Source organism: Sorex araneus, chromosome 1 (genome assembly GCF_027595985.1).
Source record: "Sorex araneus isolate mSorAra2 chromosome 1, mSorAra2.pri, whole genome shotgun sequence".
In the NCBI taxonomy this organism is placed as follows: Eukaryota; Metazoa; Chordata; class Mammalia; order Eulipotyphla; family Soricidae; genus Sorex; species Sorex araneus.
Window position 1 is genome coordinate 225975427 of NC_073302.1, and position 20806 is coordinate 225996232.

The 20806-nt window shown below is 40.1% G+C and overlaps 1 protein-coding gene across 1 annotated transcript in view; it reads left to right on the plus strand.

Annotated features, from left to right (window-relative positions):
- Positions 1–20409, plus strand: part of MIPEP (mitochondrial intermediate peptidase) — a 188627-nt gene extending 168218 nt beyond the window's left edge. Inside the window, exon 19 of the mRNA XM_055136792.1 lies at positions 20156–20409. Within this exon, the coding sequence (XP_054992767.1) occupies positions 20156–20253 (98 nt within the window). The 3' untranslated portion in view covers positions 20254–20409. The remainder of the gene's footprint in view (positions 1–20155) is intronic.
- The last annotated feature ends 397 nt before the right edge of the window (positions 20410–20806 follow it).

Here is a 20806-nt window from a genome sequence, read left to right on the forward strand (position 1 = left end):
CTTCATCTCTTTTTTTATTTACTCCAATAAATTTTAAGTTAATTATTTAAAGTCCATCTGTGTTATCAGTAATAGCATGATTTTGTTCTTTTTTTGGTGAACACATACCATTTTGTTTTGGACGCCAAAAGGCATTGTCTAACCATATATTCTTTATTTTTTATAATTAGGAGCACTGCTATTTATTCAGCCATTGATTAAGCTGATTGAATTGGGCATGAACTCCACAAACCATATATTCTTAATACAATGTTGTGTGTGCTGTTAGGCAATTTGTTGTTGTGCAAACAATCATAGAGTGTAATTGCACAAACCTGGATAGGGTAGACAGTTGTTTACCGAGGATAGGTGACTAAACTTACTTAACTATACAGTCCATCATTGACCAAAAATGGATGTCATTAAGTTACATAATAAAGACATATCATCTTTATCCATCTCTCTGTTCATGGGCATTTAGGCTGTGTTCATATTTTGACTTTTGGAAATAGTGTTGCAGTGAACAGAGAGGTACATGGATCTTGTGAGTTAGTGTTTCTTTCTTTAGGTAAATACCAGAAATATTAATGCTGGATCAAATGATGGTTCTATTTTTAATTTTTGGATAATTTCCATACAGTTTAAAATAGTTATTGTAATGATTTATATTTCTACCTAATAGTGCACAAAGGTTTCCTCTGCTCCATAGAGATTTCCAACTCTTGTATCTTTTTCTATTCATAATAACTGTCCCTACAGTGTAAAGTGGTGTTTCATTGTGGGTCTGATGTGCGATTCCATAATGCTTCTTTTGTTGAATATGCTTCCATGTGCCTCTTGGCCATCTGTATACCTTCTTAGAATGATGTCTGTTCAGATTCTGTACTCTCCTTTTCATTGGGTTTTAAGCATTCCTTATACATTTTTAATGTGGCTTGCAATATCTTTCAGTAAGATGCCTTTTTTGTTGATGGTTTCCTTCACTGTGGAAAGAAACTTTTTGGTTTGCTGTGGCTCTGTTTATTTTGCTCTTGTTTCCATTGCCTCTGGAGTCAAATTCCCCAAAGTAACAATGACAGCAGGAACGTTGCTGAGACTGATGCCAAGGAGCACACTATCTAGTGGTTGGCTTTCATCCGTTGTAAGTTAATTTTTTCATACTGTAAGATAGCAGCCAGTTTCATTCTTTTGCACATGACTATCTAAAGTTTTTCCAATACCTTTTATTGAAAAACCTGCCATTGGCTCTTTCATAAGTTAATAGTCTTATATTTGTGTGGATTTATATTTGACCCTCTGATCTGTTCCATTGATCTATTGTCTGCTCTTATACCAACACCACACTGTTTTAGTATTTTTATTTTTATCTTTATTGAAGCATTGTTGAAACAGTGCTTCAATTGATTTTCATACATTAACTGATTTTCATACATTAACAATACTGAAAAATTTACAGTATTGTTAATGATAATATCGCCTATAAATAATTTCACTACACCCACCACCTGTTTACCCACTTCCCTCCCCTAAGGCTTCTCCTTTCAACACCTTCATTTCACTCCACTCAAACTCACTTGTGTGGACCAGCTCACCTGCTGTGTTGCCTTTGTCTCATTGAAGCTACCTTTTTTGTGTATCTTTAAGTCCCACATATGAGAGAGGTTATTCTGTATCTATCCCTTTTCTTCTGTCTGATTCACTAATTGCGTTAAACCTGTATAATACTTGGGTAGGAAGGCCATTTTGACAATGTTAATTCTTCCAATCTGTGAACAGGGACTATCATTCCGTTTCCTGGTGTCTTCTTTGATAGCAGTGAGTTGTAATTTTCACTGTATATTCTTTCCCTCCCTTGTTGTTTCCTAGATATTTGATTCCTAGCTATTCCTTGGGGAACTATTTTGAAAGGGTTTGTCTTTTTAATGCTTATTTTTAGTTTATTGTTTACATACAGGAATGCCACAAATTTTTGTATATTTATTTTGTAACCTGCTACCTTATTGCATTGGCATATTATTTCTAAAAGGTTTTTTTGGTAGACTTTAGGGTTTTCAATGTATAGTATCATGTCGTGTGCAAATAGATGATAGTTTGACTGTATTTTTCCCCCAATATATATCACTTCTTTTTCTTGTCTGATTGCTGTGGTGAGGACTTCTAAACCTGTGTTGAAAAGAGTGGTGACACTGAAAAAAGAAAAGAGTGGTGACAGTAGATATCTTTGCATTGTGCCTAATTTCAGTGCAAAGAGTTTCACTTTTCACCATTGAGTATGGTATTGGCTGTGGGTCACACTATTTTGAAGTATGTTTCTTCTATCCCTATTTTTGGGAGGGTTTTTATTATGAGTGGATGTTGGATCATGTGAAAAGTCTTGTCTGTCATTTTATATGACCATATGCTTTTTTTTATCTTTCTGTTGATATGGTATACTACATTAATTGATTTTCATACATTAAACCATCCTTGCATCCCTGGGATTCATCCCATTTGATCATGGTGTATAATGCTTTTATTTTATTGCTAGATTTGTTTTTCTAGGAATTTGCTGAGGATCTTTGGATGGATGTTCGTCAGGGATATTGGTCTATAATTTTTGTGTTTAGTAATGGTCTTTCTGGTTTTGGTATCATTGTAATAATATTGGTTTTGCAGAAGCTGTTAGGGATGATTCCTGGTTCCTGGAACTATTAGAAGAACTTGAGTAGTGTGAGTACTAAGTGTTCTTTGATGGTTTTTGGCAGAACTCATTAGAGAAAATACATCTGGACTTAGGCTTTTGTTCTTAGGGAGATTTATGATTACTGTTTTGATTTCTTTGCTCAAGATTGATCTGTTAAGGTTTTCTTCTTGGTTCAGTCTTTGGAGTTAGTATAAATCTAAGAATTCATCCTTCTTTTCTTTTTTCTTTTTTTTAATTTTTTTATTTTTTATTATTTTTTTATCCCTCCCCCCTCTTTTTTTTTAACATTCTTAAGCATAGTAGTATAATGTTATTCATAGTAACCTCTTACGATCTTTTATGTTTCTGAAGTGTATGTTTTGATTTCTCTCCTGTCATCTCTGATACTATTTATTTGGGTTTTCTCTCTCATTTTTCTTGGTGAGTCCAACTAAGGATTTCTTAATCTTATTTATTCTTTCAATGGTATACCTTTTGTGTTGTTTCCTTTTTTTCTATATCATTGATTTTCATTCTAATTTTTATTATCTCCTGCCTTCTATTTGCTTTGGGATTCATTTGTTGTTCTTTTCCTAGTTTATCTAGCTGACAGACTGCATTGTGATTTAGGCTTTTTCTTTCTTCCTGCTTGAATATGTGAACATTCCTGCTAGTACTGCTTTTTCTTGTTTGTTTTTTGGTTTTATTGGTTTTTGAGGGTTTTTTTGTTTTTTGTTTGCTTTGTTTTTTTTGTTTTGTTTTGTTTTTCAAGTCTCATCTACACTTTTTTTTAATAAATTATTTATTTTTAATTAGTGAATCAACGTGAGGGTACAGTTACAGATTTATACATTTTTGTGCTCATGTTTCCCCCATACAAAGTTCGATAACCCATCCCTTCACCAGTGCCCATTCTATACCACCAGTAAACCCAGCATCTCTCCCACCCTCCCCAGTCCTGTCTCCCCCCACCCCACACTGCCACTATGGCAGGGTATTCCCTTTTGATATCTCTCTCTGATTAGGTGTTGTGGTTTGCAATAAAGGTGTTGAGTGGCCATTGTGTTCAGTCTCTAGTCTATATTCGGCACGCATCACCCTTCCCCCGCATGACCTTCAACCACATTTTACTTGGTGTTCCCTTCTCTGAGTTGCCCAGAATGAGAGACCTGCCTCCAAGCCATGGAGACAACCTCCTGGTACTTATTTCTACGATTCTTGGGTGTTAGTCTCCTAGTCTATTATTCTATAGTCCACAGATGAGTGCAATCTTTCTATGTCTGTCTCTCTCTTTCTGACTCATTTCACTTAGCATGATACTTTCCATGCTGATCCACTTATATGCAAACGTCATGACCTCATTTTTTTCTAACAGCTGCATAGTATTCCATTGTATAGTTGTACCAGAGTTTCTTCAATCAGTCATCTGTTCTAGGGCACTCGGGTTTTTTCCAGATTCTGGCTATTGTAAACAGTGCTGCGATGAACATATAGTGCAGATGTCATTTTGACTATACTTTTTGGCTTTTCTGGGATATATTCCCAGCAATGGTATTGCTGGGTCAAATGGGAGCTCAACCTCTAATTTTTTGAGAATCGTCCATATTGTTTTCCAAAAGGGCTGAACTAGTCGGCATTCCCACCAGCAATGTAGAAGGGTCCCTTTCTCCCCACATCCTCTCCAACAGCGGTTGCTTTTGTTCTTTTGGATGTGTGCTAGCCTCTGTGGTGTGAGGTGGTATCTCGTGGTTGTTTTGATCTGCATCTCTCTGATGATTAGTGATGTAGAGCACTTTTTCATGTGCCTTTTGGCCATTCGTATCTCTTCCTTGGTAAAGTTTCTGTTCATTTCTTCGCCCCATTTTTTGATGGCGTTGGATGTTTTCTTCTTGTAGAATTCAACCAGTGCTTTATATACCATTGATATCAACCCCTTACCTGATGGGTATTGTGTAACTATCCTTTCCCATTCTGTGGATAGTCTTTGTATTCTGGTCACTGTATCTTTTGCGGTGCAGAACCTTTATAGTTTAATGTAGTCCCATTTGTTGATCTCTGTTTTTACTAGATTGTTTAGTTCCGTGTCATCTTTGAAGATACCTTTATCTTCAATATCGTGGAGGGTTTTGCCGACCTTGTCTTCAATGAACCTTATGGTTTGTGGTCTGATGTTGAGGTCTTTAATCCATTTTGATCTGACTTTTGTGCATGGTGTCAGGTCAAGGTCTAAGCCCATTTTTTACACTTTTAATTCACTTTTTGTTAAATGTTTTCTACTCTTTTGTCTTTGAGTACCACAGTGTTTTAGTTTTTTTTTTTCAGTCTCATCTGCACTTTTTTCTTAACTCACTTTTTTTTAAATTTATTTTATTGAATTACCATGTGGAAAGTTACAAAGTTCTCTGGTTTATATCTCAGTTATACAATGCTCAAACACCCGTCCCTTCACCAGTGCCCATATTCCACCACCAATAAAAAAAACCCAGTATACATCCCACCCCTCACCCCCCAAGCCCCCCCTGCGTAACTGATAAATTTCACTTCCTTTTCTCTTTACCTTGATTACATTCCATATTTCAACACAAAACTCACTATTGTTGTTGGAGTTTCAACACAGACTCACTATTTTTGTTGGAATTTATCCCCCAAGAATACAGCCCTATTGACAAGGAAATATTTGATAATTAGTTTTCCACTGATGGGAATGAAGAGATAAAAAGGTTTACAATTTCTGTATTTTAGTAATTAAGTCCAGGGAGATTTAAGTTGGAAATTGAATCATTTCCCTTCCTGGAGCAGCATGGAGCAAAAGCTTAGTTCACAGTCTGGATACATGGTTGCAAGCACTCGCTGGAACCCCAAGTCATATAGCTGGCTCTGGCTCCTGCTCGTTCCGCAGCCACTCGGCTGTGCAAAGGCATGGCCACCCAGGTCGAATCCCGGCGGGAGCCCAAGCTCCGGCCCCGGCCCGAGACTGCCCCAACTCACTTTTTTTTTTTCTAATGTTTTATACTCTTTTGTCTTTGAACACCACACCGTTTTAGTTACAAAGGCCTCCTAGTTTGAAGGTAGAGAATGTAATGCTCTGGCTCTGATCTCCTTTCTCAATTGATTTTGTAATTTGAGATCTTTTTTGGTTCCAACAAATTATAGGATTGCTTGTATTATTTCTGTGAAAAATGCCACTGGGTGCTTAAATGGAGTATATTGAATCTGCAAGTTTCTCTAGATAATAAGGACATTTTAATAGTTACTTTTATAATACATGAGTACAGAGCAGCTTTCCATTTCTCTGTGTCTTCGTTGGTGTCTTTCATCAGTATCTTAGAGTTTTCAGTGTACAAGTCTTTCATCTCCTTGATTAAGTTTGTCCAAGGTGTTTTACCACTTTTGATGCAAATGTATATAAGTATTTGAAGCAAATGTAAATCAAAGGGTTATTCCTTGATTTTTTTTCTTCTGGTGGTTTATTGTTAAAAACAATGCAATCAGGCAAGCTACCGAGAGTATCCCACCTGCACGGCAGAGTCTGGCAAGATACCCATGGCATATTCAATTGCCAAAAACAGTAACAAGAAGTCTTACAATGGCAACGTTACTAGTGCCTGCTCGAGCAAATCAATGAACAACAGGACAACAGTACCACAGTGCCAGTGCCAACAATGCAATCAGTTTTTTGAATCTAATTCTTATATTTTGATTTTGTATCCTTAATGGAGTTTTGGGGTTTTTTATATATAATATTACTTGTATCACTTGTCATCCCGTTGTTCATTAATTTGCTCGAGAGTGCAGCAGTAACATCTCCGTTTGTCTCTCTCGAGTGCTAGTGTAACCCAATGGTATCTGCTCGCTCCAGGAACACAAAGAGCCTCAAACCGTTCATTCAGGGTCCTGACAAAGAAGTCTGACCATCTCCTAGGTGCTCTCTTTTGATGTTCCATGGAATCCAGTTGGTAACAGCTCTAGTCCAGAGGTCTTCTCTAAATCGCATTATGTGTCCAGCCCATCTGATTTTCTACGCCTTGGCAAATGAGACAGCGTCCCTGATTCTTATTTTTTTTAATTATAACAAATTACTTTTATACTACATATAAACTTATTGTGATATTTTTCAGTGTTTTGATATTATATTTAATATAATATTCAACTGAAATTTTAAATATAAATATTTTAATTTTTTTAAATTTTATTGAAAATTGAAACAGCATGAGGTAATTACAAGCTTTCATGTTTGGGTTACAATCATACAGTGATCAAACACCCATCCCTCCACCAGTGCACATTCCCCACCACCAATATCCCCAGTATACCCCCCTCTTTCCCACCCTCCCCCTGCCTCCATGGCAGACAATATTCCCCAAACTCTCTCTCTACTTTTGGGTATTATGGCTTGCAACACAGACACTCAGAGGTCATCATGTTTGCTCCATTGTTTTTCAGCACACATCTTTCATCCTGACTGATTCCTCCAGCCATCATTTTCTTAGTGATCCCTTCTCTATGCCATCTGCCTTCTCCCCTCCTCTCATCCCATTCAGGTATCCAACCCTTGTCAGGGCTCCTTCCTGGAGCTGGAATTCTAACTAGACCCCAGGGAAGCTGGTTTTCATCCTTGATTTTCGGGGGGATGGAAATTGAGGCATCCCTGATTCATGATCATAGACAGAGGTCGGAACTCTGGATTCCTTCTCTCACTTGAGTGAAACGTGATATTCCAAGCATAGCTCTTTTAATTCCTCTTTGGGATACCCGAATAGCGTTCTCATCCAGTTTTCATAGGGCTCAGGTCTCTGAGGCGTATGTTAGTGCAGGAAGAACGGTGGAGTCGAAAAGATGTGCCCAGTGACTGGAGTGATAGCACAGCAGGTAGGGCGTTTGATTCCCAGCATCTCATATGGTCCCTCGAGCACTGCCCAGGAGTGATTCCTGAGTGCAGGCCATGCGTAACTCTTCTGCATTGCCGGGTGTGACCCTCCCCGCAAAAAATGCCTAAAAACGGAAAGATGTGCCTGGAGCAAGAAGTTTTTCGTCCTCTTAACCACTTCTTCGAAGCTCTTGAAGCCATTCCACGCCGCTCTCTTCCTCCTGCACAGTTCAGGTGCCAGGTCGTTCGTCATGTTGAGTTCTCGACCCAGGTACACATAGCTGCTGATTTCGGAGATGTGGAACATCAGGAACTAATCTGTTTCTCATGAACATTGTTTTGGTGAGATTCAGCTGCATTTCAACCTTTCCACACTTGTGCTCGAAGTTGGCCAGCATTCGTGCCGCTTGGCTGGTATTTGGTGTTATTAGAAGGATGTCATCAGTGAAGCGGAGGTGTAGTTGCTGACCGTCTGTCTTCACTCCCATTCCTTCCCATTCCAGTCGTTGCATGACATACTTGAGGGTGGCACTGAAGAGTTTCAGTGAAATGGTGTCGTCCTGCCGAACCCCTCTCTTTATGTTGATGATCACTTCTTTGTAGAATGGTGAGATCCTAGTGGTGAATCCATAATACAGCTCATGGAGGATCTTGATGTACTGAGTTTAAATGCCCTGTTTGGCTAAGGCTTCGATGACCGCTTCAGTCTCAAAGAATCAAAGGCCTTCTTTAAAACAATGGACATTAGAGAGAGTGGCATCTTGAATTCTCGTGAAATCTCAGTGAGCTTGGTCATCATGTGGATATGGTCGATTGTGCTGAATCCTTTTCGGAACCTGGCTTGCTCACATGGTTGTCCTTCTTCTAGTATTCTGCCAATCCTATTCAGGATGACTCGAGCGAATAACTTGTACACAACGGACAACAGGCAGATAGGGTGATAGTTGCCAATGTCATGAATGTCTCCCTTCTTGTACAACAGGACGGTCCTGCTAGTTTTCTATTGGGTAGGACCATGCATTCAGACAAGTAGTGTGTGAAGAGCCGAGCCAGATGAGTACTGGTGGCAGGTTCTTAAGGTGTTCGGTTCTGACCTTGTCTGGATCGGGTGCTCTACTCTTCTTTACTGATGAAATGGCGTGTCAGATTTGGGAAGGGAGAACGCTGGGACCGACATATCCATCCTGCAGAATTTGGTATGTGGGTAGGTGGACATGACTATCAAAGTGATCTGAGTAAAAGTCGTGGATAACCTTTTCCGTTGCCCTCTGGAAGATTTGATAGACCCATCAGGATGTCGGAGGGCAGTCATCTTGGTCTTATAGTTGGCGAAGGACAGGCGGGTGTTGCGAATACTTTTCCCGGCTTCTGCCATATTGGCCAACACTGCTGCTCTTCTCTCTTTGAGGTCTTCCTTTATCGCTTCTCTGCACAGCTTTGAGAGCTCGGACGTTAGCTTGTGATTGCCTGAGGCTCGCGCCAGACCTCATTGGCAAATGAGCTCAAGAGATTCTGATAAGCGACTTTTTGTGGCTTTCTCTCTCTCTTCAGTCCTCTCACAATCATGGAGGTGCTGAAACACTTGATCATATTCCTGGTCGATGTTGTCAATGATGGCATCTTCCCATATTGTTGTAATAGTACCAAAGAGCTCCCAGTTGGTGGTCGTTCTGGCAGTTCTCTTTTTAAACTTTGCAGACCTTTCTCCCCTCTCCATGAAGTAGAATTTCGCACGAAGGAGATGGTGGTCTGATCCCATTTGGAATTTTGGGACAACAGTAGCATCAGTCAGGCAAAACCGTCAATTGAATATGATGTGGTCAATTTCATTGTGTAACTGTCCACCAGGAGACTCCCATGTCCAATGTTTAGATTTGTTGTAACTATATCACACCATCTGCAAATAATGATAGTTTTACTCTTTATTCTCAGTTGCCTTTTGTTTCTTTTCTTGCCCAATTTTTCTGAGAATGACTTCTGATAAACTAAGGAGTCTGCATACCATATTTTGTTCCTGATATTAAAGGAAAAACTGTAATGTATGACCATCTAATCTTTGATAAGGAAGCAAGAGAAGTGAAGTGGAGCAAGGAAAGCCTCTTTAACAAATGGTGCTGGCACAACTGGACAACCACATGCAAAAAAATGGGTTCAGACCTTGACCTGACACCATGCACAAAAGTCAGATCAAAATGGATTAAAGACCTCAACATTAGACCACAAACCATAAGGTACATTGAAGACAAGGTCGGCGAAACCCTCCACGATATTGAAGATAAGGGTATCTTCAAAGGTGACACGGAACTAAGCAATCTAGTAAAAACAGAGATCAACAAATGGGACTACATTAAACTAAAAAGCTTCTGCACCGCAAGAGATACAGTGACCAGAATACAAAGACTATCCACAGAATGGGAAAGGATATTTACACAATACCCATCAGATAAGGGGTTGATATCAATGGTATATAAAGCACTGGTTGAGCTCTACAAGAAGAAAACATCCAACCCCATCAAAAAATGGGGCAAAGAAATGAACAGAAACTTTACCAAGGAAGAAATACGAATGGCCAAAAGGCACATGAAAAAGTGCTCTACATCACTAATCATCAGAGAGATGCAGATCAAAACAACCATGAGATACCACCTCACACCACAGAGACTAGCACACATCCAAAAGAACAAAAGCAACCGCTGTTGGAGAGGATGTGGGGAGAAAGGGACCCTTCTTCACTGCTGGTGGGAATGCCGACTGGTTCAGCCCTTCTGGAAAACAATTTGGACGACTCTCAAAAAATTAGATATTGAATTCCCATTTGACCCAGCAATACCACTGCTGGGAATATATCCCAGAGAATCAAAAAAGTACAATCGAAACAACATCTGCACATGTATGTTCATCGCAGCACTGTTTACAATAGCCAGAATCTGGAAAAAACCCGAATGCCCCAGAATGGATGACTGGTTGAGGAAACTTTGGTACATCTATACAATGGAATACTATGCAGCTGTTAGAAAAAAGGAGGTCAAGAATTTTGTAGTTAAGTGGATGGGCATGAAAAGCTTCATGCTGAGTGAAATGAGTCAGAAAGAGAGAGACAGACATAGAAAGATTGCACTCATCTATGGTATATAGAATAACAGAGTGGGAGACTAACACCCAAGAACTGTAGAAATAAGTACCAGGAGGTTGACTCCATGGCTTCGAGGCTGGCCTCACGTTCCGGGGAAAGGTCAACTCAGAGAAGCGATCACCAACTACATTGCAGTCGAAGGCCATGTGGGGGAAGGGAGTTGCGGGCTGAATGAGGGCTAGAGACTGAGCACAGGGGCCACTCAACACCTTTGTTGCAAACCACAACAGCTAATTAGAGAGAGAAAGCAGAAGGGAATGCCTTGCCACAGTGGCAGGGTGGGGTGGGGGGGAGATGGGATTGGGGAGGGTGGGAGGGACACTGGGTTTACGGGTGGTGGAGAATGGGCACTGGTGAAGGGATGGGTTTCCAAACTTTGTATGAGGGAAGTGTGAGCACAGAAGTGTATAAATCTGTAACTGTACCCTCACGGTGATTCTCTAATTAAAAATAAATAAATTTAAAAAAAAAAAAATAAAGGAAAAACTGTAGTTTTCCACCACTAAGTATAACTTTAGTGTGCATTTATCATATATGGTCTTTACTATCTTGAGGTCTGTTCCTTCTATCCTCACTTTATTGAGAATTTTCATGATAAATGGATGTTTTATTTTGTCAGAAGTGTTTTTCTACTCAATTGAGATGATTGTATGAATTTATCCTTCACTTTTATTTGTGAGTGTTGAACCTTCGCTAGATCTCTGGCGTAAATCCCCTTGATTGTAGTATATAAATGAATTGCTCTGTATACAACAAATTTGTGAATCTTGTTTTTCTTGTCCGTTAAGCCACTGTGTCTCTTGATTGGAGAATTCAGTCCATTTATACTCAAGCTGATTGATAGATATGTGCTACTTATTATGATGTGTAACTTTTTCCTGGCAAGTGCTTTGTTCCTTGTTGTGATAACTGGGAATCACATACACTCCTGCTCATGTGCCTTCTGCAGGTCACACCTCTCGTGGCAGCGTTCACACAGCTGCTGTTGTGGCTTGAACTTACGTACGGAGCTGCAGCGTTGCACACATTCTGGTGTGAGTGCTCAGCAGGGCTGCTCACACATGTACTCATGGATGCACATCCCTTACTTTGCTGCACACACATCTTCAGTGGCAGTGCTGAGTGGATGGGGGTTACATACTTTAATTGCAGCAGAGCTACAGGGACTGTGCTCAGAGCCTGGGGGAGGCACCAGCGATCTAGTTCATGACCTCGGGTTTGCAGGGCTTTATAGCTGAGCCATCTCGGGACCTATTGGGTTTTTTGGCTCCATTTTGCTCCTCCTAGCTGGATGGCTTTAGTGTTCTGTTTAGATTTCTTTCCCATCTTTTTCTTTTATGGCTCTATTACAGATTTTTGTGCTGTGCTCTGTGTGTGTGTGTGTGTGTGTGTGTGTGTGTGTGTGTGTGTGTGTGTGTGGTCACCACAAGGTTTACCTTTCATGTCCTGTGATTAGTGTAGCCTAATTATATATCCTGTATAGTCTTTTTTACATTGCTTTCTTTGCACTCAATCTGAAAGTCTACATTTTTACTTCCCTGCCTTGTCATATATATTTTATGTCAAGTTTTACTTTTCATTCTGTGTATCTCTTAACTACCTGTTGTTTTATCAATTTTGTCTTCTGATCTTCATTCTATCTCCACAAATGGTTACTTCATAACCTTTACTGCATTTTAACCTTTACTCAGTGATCTTTTCCTCTTTCTTTTTTTGGCGGGAGCAGTGGGAGGGTGGGGGGAAATGTTTCATTATGAAGTTTTTTTAATACTTGATTTTATGGTGTAAATTTTTTTTTAGCGTAAGTCGTTTTGCAAAGCTCCTTATCCCTCATAATTCTGAGTAATAACCTTGGTTTTTAAAGTGCTTTTAGATGGAAGTTTTTTCTTTTTGCTCTCTGCATATATCTTTCTGACCAGTAAAATTCCTCTTGAAAAATCTGTTAGATTTGTGGTGATTCTCTTGCATATAACAAGTTGTTTTTCTCTCACTGCCTTTAAACTTGCCTCTCATCTTTAGCCTTTGGCAGTTCAGTTGTAATGTGCCTTGTTGCGTATCTCTTTGGGTTCATATTATGTGAAGATTTCCTCAAGCTGAATATTAATGGTTCTTTCCCCAGGTTAGGGAAGTTTTTGGCGATTATTTCTTCAAGGTATTCTCTTCTCCTTTCTCTTTTTTTTTTCTTTTTTTGAGTTCCCTATGATTTGATTGTTGTTCTGCTTGATTTGGTCCCTTAAATTTCATCTACTACATTCACTTTTAAAGATTATTTTATTGCTATTGTTACTTCTCTGAATTATTGTTACCATATTGTTTTTAAACTCACCTATGTATCATTCTGCTTCATATTAGCAGTATTGAGCCCTCCTAGAATATTTTCAGTTTATTATTCTTAGTCTCTGAGACTTCTTTTTTCATAGTATGTCTCACTGATGATGTTCTCACTATTTATTAAATTCTTCTCCTAAGTTGGTGATTATCTTTATTACCTTTACTTTAGAGCATTTTAAGTTGTTTTCTTTGCTTTATTAAATTTTTATCCCCTGTTCTTTTGTTTAGAAGATTTTGTTCCCTCATTTTGCTTTGATTCTTTGTTTTTTCATGTTTGGGGCAAAACAGCTCTCTGTCTTGAAGTATTGATCTTGTGTACCAGATGGAACCTGTCACTTTGCCCAGCTTCTGTTTGTGTCTCATTTCTTTGTAATTATTTAAGCAGAAGGCTGTTCTTTCTGGATAGGTCTCAGTTGTTGAGGGTGCCAAGAAAATAACTAATTTCAGGGGGATGCAAACTATTGAAATGACAAATTCATACGTATGTCATTGTGTTTTTCTATCCTAGCCTGGTCATGATTGTGAAGCAGTGAAATACTCTTTTCCTGTCTGTAGCTAGAAACACTTTCCTTTCATATCCAGTGAACTTTAAGAGGGAAAATCTGATATTATGACTTATTATTATGATATTATCACCCAGACTTTATGGATCAGAAGAAGACCTAGTCATTTAAATGAAGAAGAAAAAAAATGCTTTTAAACCTAACATTGGGCCTATAGGGTTGGCCTTTAATCAAACAAAAAATATCAAATGTTCCTGAGGCACTACTAAATCCCTCTTAATAACCTGTAAACTTATCTTTTTTATCAGTTGGGAATCTTCTTGAAAGAAAATAGGACCAACTTTGATTACCCAGGCAGAAAGGAATGTGGGGAGGGAGCGGTATGGAAATGGCCCAGGGAGCAGAGCGACAGGAGTCCAGGCAGAGGACGGCCCTGTCCTCAGAGCTAGAGTCAGAATGGACATTCCACTTCCCCCAGTGGTCACTTGACTCCAGGTGCAGGTCTGGGAAGACATGTTGGCTGTCACAGCTGAACCAAAGCAGGAGGCCCTTTAGCCAGGGCCCTGGGGCTGCCCTCCTTGGCAGTGGCAGGTGGCTCCACTGATACATAGACCAGTATGGGTGCGACTCAGCAGCATTCTTGTCCTCTGACCCCTGGGTGCCAGCCACCTTCCTCCACTCGGACAACCAAAAGTGTCTTCTGACACTGCCGATTACTCCCCTATTGAGAACCTCTGCCCTAAAGCAAAGTCAGCCCTCTGACTAGGAGAAAAGTGATGCTGGTGGCAAATGTACCAGCATTACTCACCGGGTCTTTTCTCTGTGTCTGTCTTCACTGTTACATGAGGCCTGGTCGTGATTCAGCTGCATGTTGCAGGATCATCCTGATGTCTACTGATTAGCCAGTCACTCCTTCCTTCATGCTCTCTCCTATAGAAACAATGGTTTTGCTAGGATTTTCTCCCCAAGGAACAAACTAATGGAAAACAGGAATCTTTTTTGTTCCTTCTTAGTGTCTGGTGTCTCTAGTACATATTGTACTAGGTACCTTTTTTTCCCCCCCAACAAATGCATGAGCAGATGTGAAGCCGCCCACAGACATGGTCCTGCCTCCCCTATTGCTGCATGAAGCTTGGCACCAGGCACATCTACTTCAGAACTGCCAGGAGAGGAGCTGTGCCAGCTGCCCTGTCCCCTACGTCACCAGAATTCCCCGGGAAAGCCCTGGTCTCTCAGAAGCCATGGCATTCCCAAAGGCCTCCTGCACCTCCAGGGGGTCATCTGAGTTTTTCTTGGAGAAAGGGCTCCTGCTGACTGAAGCCCAGTGAGATTTCTCAGGTTCAGATCAATCAGAATCGCTCAGGAAATGAGTTTCCAAGATGCATGTCTATGTTTTGCCAGAGTCCGTGATCACCAAACACAAATAAGTTTTCCGGGGAAAGAACTTTTTTAAAGCTAAAAACCCTCCTGCTGAACTCAGAACCTGTCTCTGATCCGGGCGGCTCCTGCAAGCCCAGGCCCAGGTCTGCAGCCCCCTCACTCCCCAACCCCACTCCACATCCCCAATTTTAGGCCATTTTCATGTCTGGTCTACTGAATCCTTCTAGGTGCCTTTCCAGCCAGTGGGGTCATCTCTTTCTGGGCCTGGTACTCATCACTTTGAAATTTGTCTTAGGCAAAATTTGCTTTTATTTCCTAAGATTTTCTATTTACTTGGGAAACACATAATTTTGAGTTTCATCAATGAAGAAATTGGTACATTTTTTTCTCACTCAGTATTTTTCAAGTGTCAGTTGGATGCTTCACCTCATTTTCACTTGGCCTGGTTCCATTGGTTCCTCATAGTGGTCACCCTCACATTTCGGAATCCCACAAGGCTTCTTCCAGCTCTTCTTGCACTCCCAGCCCCACTTCCTGACATTGGGTCTGGGGAGGGGACCAAGAAACTGCATTTCTGGGGCTGGAGAGATAGCACAGTGGGTAGGGCGTTTGCCTTGCACGCGGTCAACCCGGGTTCGATTCCCAGCATCCCATATGGTCCGCCGAGCACTGCCAGGAGTAACCCCTCATCATTGCTGGTGTGACCCAAAAAGAAAAAAAAACTACATTTCTAGTAGGTTCCCAGGTAAAATTCAGGGCATTGAGTAAGTTTTCAATGGATTATCTTCTTAATAAATAAATTGTCTTAAATTTACATCAGGTATACTGCTTAGGTATACAGATAGATGGAATCAGTGAGTGAATGGGTGAAAGATAAAACACTTATGAAGATCCAGCTTATACTTACTTTATTCACCCTTCTTTGCTTTTTTTAATACTTTGATTCAACTTAACCACAATTTTGATTGATTTGGTGCCCTCGGCTAGCATGAAAGAGTGTATAAAAATGACTGAAGGAAGAGTGGAATATTCTTCTTTTCCAAAGCTTAAAATACTAATTAATATTGCCTTGTTAATCCTCTGGTATCCAGGAAATCCAGTGACACACAGACCATTGCCTCCCAGGTGCTACATCAAGGGAACCAGAGCAGGAGTGGTGTTGCCAGTTTGGCTTAGCATCATAGTCAGACTGCCAACTAGTTGCTCTCAATCGTGTTTTCAAATAATTATACTAGTAAAACATCCCAACAAGCACTCAAGAGGTTAAAGATTAGGTCTTGCCAAGAGCATGTTGATATTTTGAAGATGGCCTGGTTGAATTCTGTGTTGGGTGTTACAGAATAGCAGGTGTGAACTTTCAGCTTTGTGAAGATACTTACCTCACTCGGGGCTGAGACAAGGAGCTCCTAAGACCCCAGAAGGGCTTCTGTTTGCAGGGGATTACTTGGAACTATCCAGAAAAATAAACTTACGTGGAAAACTCTCAGACACATTTTCCCCTTGTATTAGTCTGTAGAAATAAACTCAAGCAAGAGTCACATGTGGCCAAGTCTTCAGGGTGAGAAGCTTACAATAAACAAGGTGATCCATCGAATCATGGAAGTTAATTAGACTTTTTGTTTCTCCCTTTCTCCAGCCATTTTCATTTTATTGCATCCAGGGTTTGATGTTTAACTATGAACTTTTGAGAATATTATTTGACAGAAGTCCAGCCAGTAAGCTGTAAGGGCAGAACCACACTGCCAGGGTTCAACAGAAACATCTGGCTTGTGTGACTTTTTTTGCTCCATTCTCTCACCTAAAAGAGGCTCCTTACCAGTATGTCCAAGAATCTGATGGGTTCCTATTTCAGTGTGGTGCTTGTACATGTAACAGTGCCCAGCGGGTAGCTGACACCAGCATTTTGGAGTTTGTGTCAGTGGTTAGTGATTCTAGTAATCTCTTTCTAGGCCAGTTTTTGGAGGTCCAGGCCCTCCTGCCTCTTTATCCTCCCCCTATTTCCAGCCCTGTGAGAGCAGCCAAAAGAGACAACACATTGCTTGGTCTGGCAGCCCTTACTCTTTCAAGAATCTCTTCCTTTTGACATCTCATTTATTGTCATCAGGCCTGATGTAATTGCCCTAATAGTTATGAGTCATGCTGGTTGAGCGAAGAAGTCCAGATAAAAGTGTTCTGGTGTGTGCCCACTTTTATTAGCCCATTAGACTCTTAGGTAGAATGAGCAATACAAATGATCCTTCTCTAACTACTCCTTTACATATCCTGTTCCTCTAAGTGAAACAGAAGATGTTCAGTGACTTTTTTTTTCTTTTCATGAATGGATGTGTATGATGTGTGTCCTTCTGGCATTTTGTCTTTTGCCTTCTCTTTACAAAAGTTCCTCTTTTCTCTTTTGAATTTTAAATTCGTCATTTATTCAGTTCAGTCCTCTGCATAAAATCAGCGCATTTCCCCTCCTAAATTATTTGATTTCCACAGTGAAATATGTTTCAGCTTTGTAGTGTGTAAATTACTCAGTGGATTTATTAACTCAGTCTAGTCTTCTGAGACCCTGTAAATTGTTGCAAATCTCATTCCCCTTCGTTAACTAAAACATGAAAACAAAGGGCAAATCTTTGCCAGATTTTTTTTTAATCAAAAAGTTCTTGGAATTTTTTTACTAATCATATATGTGAAATCTAACTTTGTTTTTTTCTCATTTATGGAACAGCCTAAAAACAGTATTTTTTCTCTTCATTTTCTGTAGAGGTTAGTTCATGTTGACACTTGCAGAATGCTTAAATCTAATTAAAGTGAAGAGACCATAACTTCGAACTAAAAGAATTCTAAGGCGGTTTTTTCCCCTAGTTTCTGCTTTTTTGAACCTTCTTTAGCAGGATTATAACATCCAAGTCAGCAAATCATTTAGCTCTGACCATATCTCTTTCTTTTTCAATCCTTTGAATATATGTTTTCCCCTGTTGTTGCCATAATTGCCATTTTCTAAGATGCTGGAATGGTTGAAATGGAAAATTGGAAAAGGATGTGTGTTAGTTAGTTTGTCTGCCAAGAAGGACAGAGAAAGGTCATATTTATATTGGCATTTGTCTAGTTGAAATGAACCACTTCAAAGGGACAGGCGAGCCATGTTTAAGTGAATATTTTGGCTCTGACTAAGTGGATTTTATCGTCCTCTTAGCTCTAGTGTTCTAGTCATTTTAATTATAAATGACCAATGATTCTGTTTCAAATACTGAAAAGAAGAAAATGGTGTAATAGGTTCACATTTGATTGGAAGGAAGCCATTTTAAAGTATATTTACTTAACAGCTATCTTCAGTATTAAGAAACCTGAAACACCATGTTGGAAAAATAGTACAGGGATTAAGACACTTGCCTTGCACTCTGCCAACCTGGGTTCAATCTCTGGCACTATATATGGTCCCCAAGCACTGCCAGGAGTGATCCCCACTGTGTGGGGCCCAAAAGAGTGGGGGCAAGGAGGGTGGGAGAATGAGAGCAAAAAAGAACTGGCTCAAACCTGGGAAAAGCATGAATCTATTACAAAGCATGTTTTTAATGGTTCATTTTCCTTTGTCCTGAGAGACCTTTGCCTACATCTAAGCCATAATGTTTATTCTAGCTGTTTTTTTAGACACTTATTTTAGCTTTGTATGAGATGTGTGCCTATGTCAAATTAATGTCTGCTCTGTGTGTGATAGAGGTCAAGGTTCGTTTTGTCTCTTTGGATACCCTGTCCCACAGTTAGTTGACTTGTGTCATTGGGCACTTCTCGTCCACAAAATTGTCATGACCTATTTCATTCTAGAATACTCATAACCTGAGCTGACCCTTTGCCTTCAAGCACTACTGTATTTTAATTGAGCTGCTTTTGAGATGTGGCAGGTATGGCTGAGAGAGAAAGTTTAAAGTGCTAAAGGGCATATTTTTCATGCAGGATTCCTGGCACTACATAATTCACTTGGCACCACAGGTGTGCATCCCTTCTCCAAAAGGAAAATGCACACCCCCAAAAAGGGAAGGATTTATTTGCAGATTATAGACGTCTCTGGCAATCTTCTCGTGTCTCACTGCTGGAATTCACTTGAGAGGATCCCCAAATTAAATGCCAATGTTTAGCTAGAGAGCTGTTCAGCCCTGAGTAATAAGCATCATCTGACAAGAACAGAGGGTGAGGCAAAAAGGTAGATTACTTGATTCTTTATTTCTGGCTTACTGGGAGTAAAAAATGGAGGTAAATGCAGCTTTTCATTGATTTGTTGATGTATGCCAGATGTAGTGCCTCCTTACCCCCACTCTCAGTCTCCATGTTTTATCTTTGTACATTAGATGAGATCTGCTTTCCATAGGTTTTATGCAAGACACGCTCAGTTATAAAGTTAATTTTCCAAGATAAGAAAATGTGGAAGAAAGACAGTAACTTGGCTCTGAGGTGAAATTTCTGTACAAACATTAACACTTGATTGATTTTACAGTATATAGAAGTTGATAGTAAAGTTTATTAAATGTAATCAATTCCTGGGGCAGAGTTCTTGATGGTTCAGCAGATAGGGTTCTTTTCCCTCCTAGGGCTGGCAGGGGATCGACAGCGCATATGTCCCTCAAGTACCACCAAGGGTAAACCCTGAATACAACAGGGTGTGGCCACAAACAAACAACGTAATCAATTCTGAATTGACCTAGACAAAGATAACTAAAAATTCAATCTTCTAACATCACTCCAGATGTATGGTAACGTGTGAAAAATAAAAATCCTTCAAAAACAAATCCTCAGACAATGACGTTAGTTAATGCTATTATAAGATATAACAGTGATTACAGATTGACATTTATTGATTTTTTTTTATAATGTCATTTGCCATTTTGTTGTAGCAAGCAATGTGAAGTAAATCTGTGCCCGCCGAGGGAGCAGCCCTGGGGCGGGGCGGGAAGTTGGGAACACAGGTGGAGGGAAGTGTCACTTGGTGGTGGGGTTGGTGTTGGAATAATGAGTGCCTGTAGCAGCTGTGGTAGGGGCAACTTTGTAAACCACGGTGCTTAAGTTTTAAAAAAAGAAACCTTTGAAAACATATTTAGGCCTAGCACTATGTTAATTTTTGATAGAGAGTAAAAATTCCTGAAAATCATGAAGAGCTTCAGACCCCACCCTTCTCTTGACTCTGGGATGCCTTCCTAAGCACTGGGAGGCAGCACTTCTTTCCCGGAAATCAGATTATCTTTCTGTCTACAGGGCAGAGTGTATCTTGCTCCATTTTTACTGTGCTGTGCCAATCACTGTGTCATCTGCTCTTGTCTCTGCAGGCATGCTTCAGAAGTGTCCTTCCATTGAGGACTTTGTAGATGCTCTGGTTTCTGACTTGGACCTGGACTTTGAAACTTTCCTCATGGATTCTGAATGATGCTATTATCATGTACCTTTACATCAAGATCATATCGATATTAACTTTACTGTAAATGTACAGTTGGAACCCTTGTTTCTGTATCAGTATTCACTTCTGCTGTGACCTCTGAAAAGCCTTAAATGGAAATTGAAATAAATAATTTGTTTTACACTGTGCTGGTCTTTAACCTGTTTGGCAGAATTTTGAATTTATAGAAATCTACAGCCCAGAGTTCTTAGATGTAGGACATGGCCATTTTCCTTAGTGTCCACTTTCTTGTTGAACTTCTCTCCCTTTACTGTAGCACTGTAGCACTGTCATCCCATTGTTCATCGATTTGCTTGAGCGAGCACCAGATGTCTCCATTGTGAGACTTCTTGTTACTGTTTTTAGTATATCGAATATGCCATGGGTAGTTTTCCAGGCTCTGCCATGTGGGCGAGATACTCTTGGTAGCTTGCTGGGCTCTCTGAGAGGGACGGAAGAATCAAACCCCGGTTGGCTGCATGCAAGGCAAATGCCCTACCCACTCCCCCTTTACAATGATCTTTACTTAATTGCTCAAGCTAGA